Raw genomic sequence first — 7,556 nt, 5'->3', positions numbered from 1 at the left:
ATTGACTGTATGTTCGCTTGAAGAAGGAACGAGTGTTTGCTTCCAAAATAAAAAATCAGAGAAAAAGATGCGGGCATGGCAATTGCAATTGAGATCAAGAACAGCTGTTCGATTTAGATGAGAAGGAAACAGACGTGGCACTTTCGGAACTGGGAATTTTCAAAATTAATTGGGGCTTTGTGGTTGCAGGTCTGACAGCCTCCCTGAATATTCTCTGTTAGTACAATTACACCCCCAAGATTGAATGCACTTCAATGCAATTCATGCTCAATTAAATGCATTAATTCTATTTTTAATGCCTCTACCATAGCTAGGCAGAGGATCTAGCTAGATTTAGCTTGTTGTGGGAAGGAATGAATGTGGCAGATGTGCCATGGCCGTGGCCTGATAAGAAAATAGGCGTTCGCTTCTCAGAGCAGCCAGACAGAGAGCAGTTCCACCTGAAATTTTCCTCAAACACCTGCTGATTCAGGTGTTTGCCCAGTGTTTTTTTGTGTTTTTGTTTCAATAGGGAGCTAGAGCTAGTCTCTAGCTACCTATTGGTGCCTATAATGCATGATTTAAACTAAAAAATTGAGATTAATTTGAAGATTAAGCTAGAATGTAAACTTGAAGAAAAAACACAAAAATTTGAGATTTTTCTTAAATGTTAAGGGCAAGGTAAGGGCAACACTCGCTTCTCCCGCTCTTGGTGAAGGCTCGAATGCTCCGATGCTCGATTAAGGGCAAGGTAAGGGCAAAATGTTAAGGGCAAGGTAAGGGCAACACTCGCTTCTCCCGCTCTTGGGGTATGAAATCTAAGTCTTTAGGCTCCAAAATCATACAAATCACCAAGAAACTAGGGTTTTCTCCTTCCAAGATATGGAAATAGAATGCTCTAATGCAAATAAACTTCAAATCAAAATCAAAAGAAACAAAACTAACACATCCAAGACTCCCAAAACATATATTTTTTAAATTGTGACCTCCTAATCAATATTAGGCAAGATTAGATCTCAATATCCCAAAATGGATAGATTAATGGAGCTAAGCCCTAAGTACCAAATATGTTCAAGTCAAGAGCTTAGCTTAGCCTTGCCAAATCATGTGTCAATGGTCCTTGCCTTTGAGATGTAAATGCAACTTCTTGGTGTGGATATACTTGCTCATCCATCGCGTCCTCACTTCATTGTCACACCGGAATGCCCCTTTGCCTAGTGGAGTGAAATAAGAGGACTCTATGTTTAGATGGATGTAAAAAGAGATAGCCTTCATGATGGTTCTCTCTCACAAAAGGCAGGCTAAGAAGAAGAAGCTAATGTAAGAGAGAAACCTACAAACAAACCTATCTAGCATGCATCCATTAAACAAGCATGTAAGATCTAATAGCAGATATTTTACCAAAATTACTTTACAAATGGCCACATGGCCGCCATGTGATGTTGAGCTTAGTTCTCTCTCTCTCTCTCTCTCTCTCTCTCTCTCCCCACACACACACACACATTGATAGTCATGGTGATCTTTGATCCCCCATAGCTAGTCTAGCTCATGCTAGCTCTACCATGGAAACTTGCTTCTTATTATAAAAAATGACTTATATTCAAGCGATTACTTTTCATACTAGGCCGGCTAAACTTAAAACTGTTTGACCTTTATTAAGTCTTAACCAAGTATGTACACAAAGTCCTTAGACTTTCCTTATTTGACATTAAGCACAAGGTAAGAGTGCTGTATATGTTCCAGCACTGTCTTACAAAAGATAACTGCTCGTTTGAGTGGGTAAGATGGCAAATTGCCTTATATTAGGTCAGGCAGGTGAAAACATGTTAACCTACTACAAAGCCGTTAACATTAGAGAAGAGGAATTAACATGTTAATCTATGGAGTGGTTAACATCAGAGTAGAGGAATTATTACACATAGGAATTTAAGCATTTTAGGTAGTTGCAAGCTACGTACTAGTTAACATTAGAGTAGAGGAATTATTACACGTAGGAATTTAAGCATTTTAGGTAGTTGCAAACTACGTACTAGTTAACATTAGAAGAGTAGAGGAATTATTATACATAAGAGTAGAGGAATTATTATACATAAGAATTTAGGCATTTCAGGCAATCTAGAGAGAGTTGTAAACTACACAATTGAAGGAGGTGGTTGTAGATTTGATCTCTCAAAATGAAGTAGCAAGCCTATTTGTAATTAATTAATGGATTTTTATTAGCTATGGCGCAATCCTCAAAGGAGAATAGTGACTTGCAAACAAAAAGAAATTGAGGCGTTGGATGTGTCTCGTGGTTTGTGTGGAGGCACTTCTTTTGTCAAGTTATCATAGCAAACAAACACCAACTATAAGCTTGCCATCCACCATCCATGCACGTTTGTCCATGCATAACTATTCTATGTGAGCAATTGTGGAGAGCTAGGGTGTTACTAGCCACACCAATTGTTATTGTAGACTTGAGTAGTTTCTTTTCGTCCATCCAATCCGTTAGGTTTGAGAAGTGACACCACATGCTTGATGTCATTGTCAATGTTGGATAGGTCATGGTGGTGCAATGAGTTACATATATATGGACATTGTTGATATGTGAATATGTTTGATATTTGCATGCTTTGTACCCAAAATACCTTTAAAACGTAGAGAATCCACCACTAAAGATGTACACAGTTAGGAATAAAGTAAACTCTAGCCATTGAGGTATATCACCATAAAGTGAATTCTAGTCATTGAGGTGACAAGGAGATGAGTAGACTGTTTACAAGATGTAGATTGAAAAAAAAAGAAATAATTCAACCTCATTCAAGATTTTACAAAGAAATTCCCATCTTTCATCCTCACACAAGAAACAAGACTGATCCCACGAAAGTAGAGAGTTGAGTCTCTGGGGGTGATATGCCAGATTTTGATAAGTTAATATAAATAAATATTATTGGTCAAAAAAAGAAATAATTTACTTTAATTTTTTATAGACTAAGGTTTTAAACCTTTAGGCTACATTTTTTTTCTTTAGACTAAGGCACATACAACAGAGAGTGACCAAATAGAGAGTAGCGCAGAGCAGACACGCAAGACAGGCTCATACGCCGCCCATGCGCAGGCAGAGTGTTAGGTTGATCGAATCATCGTCATGGACAGATCGCGGTCGAGGTTTTTCTCGTCGGCCTTGCTTCTGCTCGTCGGCTATGTCCTCCTCTGCAGCATCATTTTCGCCGCTGCCGCCGAACAAGGTATGCCCTCTTCTCTCTCAATTTTGCTTTGTCTGTCAGAATCCCTCAGAAGCCTGGCACCCTAAGCCAGAAACCCTAGTAGAGCCGCCCTAGGAACCCTATAAAACCCTAGCTGGCCTGTCCTAGAAACGCTAAGTTCAGAATTTCTCAGAGACTCAGATGACATGCTCCATCGAGGCAGAACGACAGCATGAATGAAACATACTTTTCCATGATCAAAAACAAACTCAAACGTTACTTGGAGATGGTGGGTTTCTCCCACTTTGCAGCTCATCTCATGATGTGACGCCTCCTGTATCAAGGATCTAAGAACGAGTTGCTGCAATCAATTTTTTGTACTGCCATGCATTCAGGCATCAGCTTCTGAAAAGCTACTCCTTTTTTTTTGAGGGATTGATTACATTTAGTTTCTGGGGTTTCAGCCTTGGACCTTCTGTCTGCAGAGGAAGGCGCTACACTTGGGTGGAAAAAGGCCACTGAGGCTTGTATGCATCATTGCCCGCCATGTATGTGGGTCAGCTGAAGGGAAATTTCAGCTGTAGAGTTTGAAATCAGGCCGCCTTCTTGTTTAGAATTTGCAGATGCTAGCTGCTTCTGTCACCATCACATTATGATTTTGCATTTGTAACCACCTTCTGTACCTGCCTGCCAGCTTCAAGCCAGGAACCTAATGAGTCAGCATATGCCTCCCCACAACCGTGATGGTAGGGAATGGCCTTTTCCTTGGAAAAGCTTTTGCAGCTGCTGCTATCGCTCACCCCTTTCCCTCTCACGAAAGGCCTCCCGATGGCCTTTCCTTGTTCATTCAGTATCTACAAAAGCTTAGTTTTAGTATTGCCTTGTGATCCTAAATCAAAATCCTTATTTTGAAGGACCTTTTATTACATACCTTTCATACAATCTTTACCTTTGTTGCCCTCTATTTTGTGTAGTCCGCAAAGAGGGGTCATTTCACACTTGCCTCTTTGTGGTGCCTTCAGAGTTATGCATGTAAAGGTTGGTATATTCCACGCTTGTATGAATACGCATCATGATTCATGTATTTATGCGTCATGTAAAAAAAATTCAAATCTTGCCAGGCAAACCGATTGCTGCTGAAGTGGATGATGATGTTAGAGATGGTGAATCAGCGCTTGTTGCTGATTCCATCCGCGATCTCTCAGATATCGACCTAATGCCAGCAGCAGGGGTAGAAACAGTTTACTTTTTTCCAAAAAACACTGACAAATGTGAGTGTTTGCCAGATGCTTATGATGGATGGCTGTGTTGCATTATGGGTTTTCTCTTACTTCTGTTCAATGTGATTTTAGCCACTCCTGCTGGAGAAGAAGCTGAGATTATTTTTGGAGTCTCAAACCACGGTTTGTATGCTTTATTGTTCTCATTCTTTATATGTTCTGCAGACTGAAAGAGCTTGGCCCATAATTGGTTTTTTAAGCCCGTAATCATACCGTATGAAACAGGTGATTTTCCTTTGAAGATTCATTCTGTCTGGGCAAGTTTGCATTTGGCTTATGATCACAAGTATCAAATCCAGAATTTCTCAGCTCTGGTGGATTAACTTTACCTTTCAGTAACTTTTCGTGAAATCAACAGCTGATTTGAAAATGTTCTTTTAAATGGCATTATATTTGGTTGTCTTCGTAGGAGTTTCGGAACTCAACTGTTCCGCCATCGGTCCAGGCGTCCTTTCCCTATGCATTCACTGTGAGCAAGTATCTTCAGGTTCTCTCTTTCTCTTTCTACAGGGTTTTCCATGCACTTTTCTGGCTGAGGATTGAGTGCTTTCAATACATGTTAGCAGTTTAACTTTTTGGTGATTTTAACGCAGGTGACCTGTTTTGATTCTTGTTGTACATATTTATCTAATGCAGCCTGGAACCTTCGGCCTGGTTGCAAGCATTTTATATGAAGTGGATGGCCAGCCTCACCGGTCAGTCTTTTACAATGGGACAATGGAAGTGGCCGAAGCCAGTGGTTTTCTTAGCGGGGAGACCCTTTTTCTTGTAACATTGGGCATGGGGATGTTAGGTCTATTGGGCATGTGGATATATGGCCAATTCCAGAAGCTCTCCAAGGTGAGCCACACCAAGCTAGATATTTGTGAATACATTGTGTCCTGGGAGGTTCCTAGAACATTTTACTCACGGGCTGTTTCAATAGATTTCTCAGTGTTGTTTAGCTCTATTATTTTTTTTCTGTATAGAAGACACGGAGGACCAAGAAAGTGGAGACAGGAACTCGTAGCATGGAGACTGTCAACAATGAGTGGCTGCAGGTTCTCTCTCTCTCTCTCTCTCTCTCTCTCTCTCTCACGTGTTGTTTCTGAAAAGGCCCTTGTGATTGTAGTATGTCACTGTTATTTACATCTCCAAGACCACCAAGAGCAAGAAACCTTTTTTGTGTATACATGACAAGGATTAAGTCCCTTTTTTTGTATCCACTATACTTTCATATGCTTTTGATTAAATCTACACAGAAGTGCATCCAACGGCCAAATATCGGTCTAGGTGCAGCTTCTGGTAACTGTGTAGGTGCCTGTTTGGGCCCCACTAAATGACACTAAGGTGTCTCAGCACATGTTGCTACATTCGGCACTCTGTGTATACTTAGTTTGTATTTCTCAGCAAACATTGCAGCAGATTATTAATTTCTGTGTGATTGTACAGGGAACTGCCTTCACCCAGAAAATATCAAAAAGCATCTCACAGCCAACCAAGTCAAAGAAGAAGAAATGATATTTTCTATCCAGACGTGTCAAAAGCTCGTGTTTGACACAGCTGTAAAGTTTTGTAGTTTAGCTTACCAGTATGGTGAAGGCATTGCTAATCTGAGGCTGTAATATCTTGATTTAGAGTCTTTGCATGTGGCTGTGGTAAAAAATGGAGGCAATGGAAACTCCATTCATCCGCACAGCTGCATTTCTTTCCCAAGCACCTATTGTAGTTATCTAATCGCTCTAGGTTGGTTGTCTGACGTGATTCTAGCTGCTGTTTTGATTATAGGAAAATCTCGTGGTAGTTACTTTCATTGGTAACTACAGATTTATGGTTTGCATGTTTACATGTCTTGTCCCATCTGGTTGTTGCCTCCAGTTTTTGTTTAATGTATTTTTTTTGTGAGATTGTTGTTTTTTGCAGCATTTGATGTCCAATATAGAAGTGGTGCCATTTGCAGGAAACACAATTTGTGTCTTGTACTAAAATCTTCTCATCAAGGCTAAATATGGCTAGATTGAACAAGAAAGAAATATTTACCAAATTGAGAGCATCGCCTTTGGGCTTATGTTCTGATGTGACATGTGGATATTAATACATTCTTTTAGCTCGGATTATATCTTTTCATTGGTGTTGTAAAAGGTCAGTTCAGTTTTTGTTATATACTAGCAATATCACTATAGATTATTCTCTTTGAAAAGATAGTATTGGGAGGAGGTGCAAGGAGGGCAACCCCCGGGGCACTCGGCACCCGCGGAACCTCCCCCGCACCCGGGAAGGCCTAACGTGCCTACCCGGTGCGTGAGTGCGTTTTCCTAAGGTGCCTACCATGGGTCCGTGCTTTGCCTCTCCTTGCACCTCCTCCCCATATAGATGCATTATAATCGGGGCGGGGGCTAGCATACCCTCAAGGCACCAAGTCCCCTTGGATAGTTTTTCCACGTCACGTTAACTACGAATGCAATCTTGGTTCTCCTTGCACCAGGAGTAATTTGAATGCCAACCTCCTCATGAAGGCTCTACTCGGAGCCTCACTAGAGTCCACCATCCACATATGAGTGACCTACTTGTGAGACAGATTAAGCACAAAAGGTTGATCTACCTTTCCCTTCCCTTTGTATGTGGCACATGTATATCTACATATATCCTCAACATGCATGACCATGGACTAACACTAGATCTGCTCTTATAAGACTCTCTAGGTCTACTAAAGCACATGTGATTGTTGCTTTACATGTGGAGCATCATCATTTATTCTTACATCTACATCTTTAGTTTGTCATCAAAGGTACATATCACTTATCTAATCAAAGGTACATATCACTCATCTAATCAAAGGTAACACCTTTGCTTACTCACATCTCACAAGTGATAGGGTTATAACATCCATAACCTTTTTGCTCCAAAGCATAACCAATGAAGATGTAGTTCTTTGTCTTTGGATCCAACTTTGTTCTCACTTTACATATGCAATACAACCAAATGCTTTCAAGTGAGACGCATCTAGTTTTATGTATGTGAAATTCTGTTCAGGTATCATGCCATGTAGTGGGAGTCTTGCTCATTACGAAAATAGCAGTTGTTGCTACTACTTTAGCCTAAAATGAATATGGTATATTCTTTTCAGACATCA

General features: G+C 40.4%; 1 protein-coding gene across 2 annotated transcripts; it reads left to right on the top strand.

The window, feature by feature from the left end:
* Window positions 1–2,979: 2,979 nt before the first annotated feature.
* On the top strand, window positions 2,980–6,328 carry LOC147613971 (translocon-associated protein subunit alpha-like). Of its 2 annotated transcripts, none has more exons than XM_086781960.1 (8): window positions 2,980–3,206; window positions 4,286–4,435; window positions 4,517–4,567; window positions 4,670–4,758; window positions 4,854–4,931; window positions 5,081–5,284; window positions 5,416–5,484; window positions 5,876–6,328. In XM_086781960.1, the coding sequence occupies exons 1-8, from the start codon at window positions 3,107–3,109 to the stop codon at window positions 5,942–5,944; spliced, it is 810 nt and encodes a 269-aa protein (XP_086638086.1). In that variant the 5' UTR covers window positions 2,980–3,106; the 3' UTR covers window positions 5,945–6,328. The 2 variants fall into 2 exon arrangements, with proteins under 2 accessions (XP_086638086.1, XP_086638085.1); XM_086781959.1 differs by having other exon boundaries at window positions 5,413–5,484.
* The last annotated feature ends 1,228 nt before the right edge of the window (window positions 6,329–7,556 follow it).

The sequence above is a fragment of the Cibotium barometz genome, chromosome 43, assembly GCF_041138505.1.
Source record: "Cibotium barometz isolate CiBa-2024 chromosome 43, ASM4113850v1, whole genome shotgun sequence".
NCBI classification, from domain to species: Eukaryota; Viridiplantae; Streptophyta; class Polypodiopsida; order Cyatheales; family Cibotiaceae; genus Cibotium; species Cibotium barometz.
The sequence above is the reverse complement of the archived record's forward strand: the minus strand, read 5'-3'. Positions and strand labels throughout refer to the sequence as shown.

Bases quoted from the DNA above. Each gene is read 5' to 3' on its own strand.
- LOC147613971 (XM_086781959.1), top strand. From the start codon at position 3,107: ATGGACAGATCGCGGTCGAGGTTTTTCTCGTCGGCCTTGCTTCTGCTC. The intron at 4,759-4,853 runs GTGGATTAACTT...TTGTCTTCGTAG, and splicing joins TCCAGAATTTCTCAGCTCTG to GAGTTTCGGAACTCAACTGT. The intron at 5,485-5,875 runs GTTCTCTCTCTC...GTGATTGTACAG, and splicing joins TCAACAATGAGTGGCTGCAG to GGAACTGCCTTCACCCAGAA.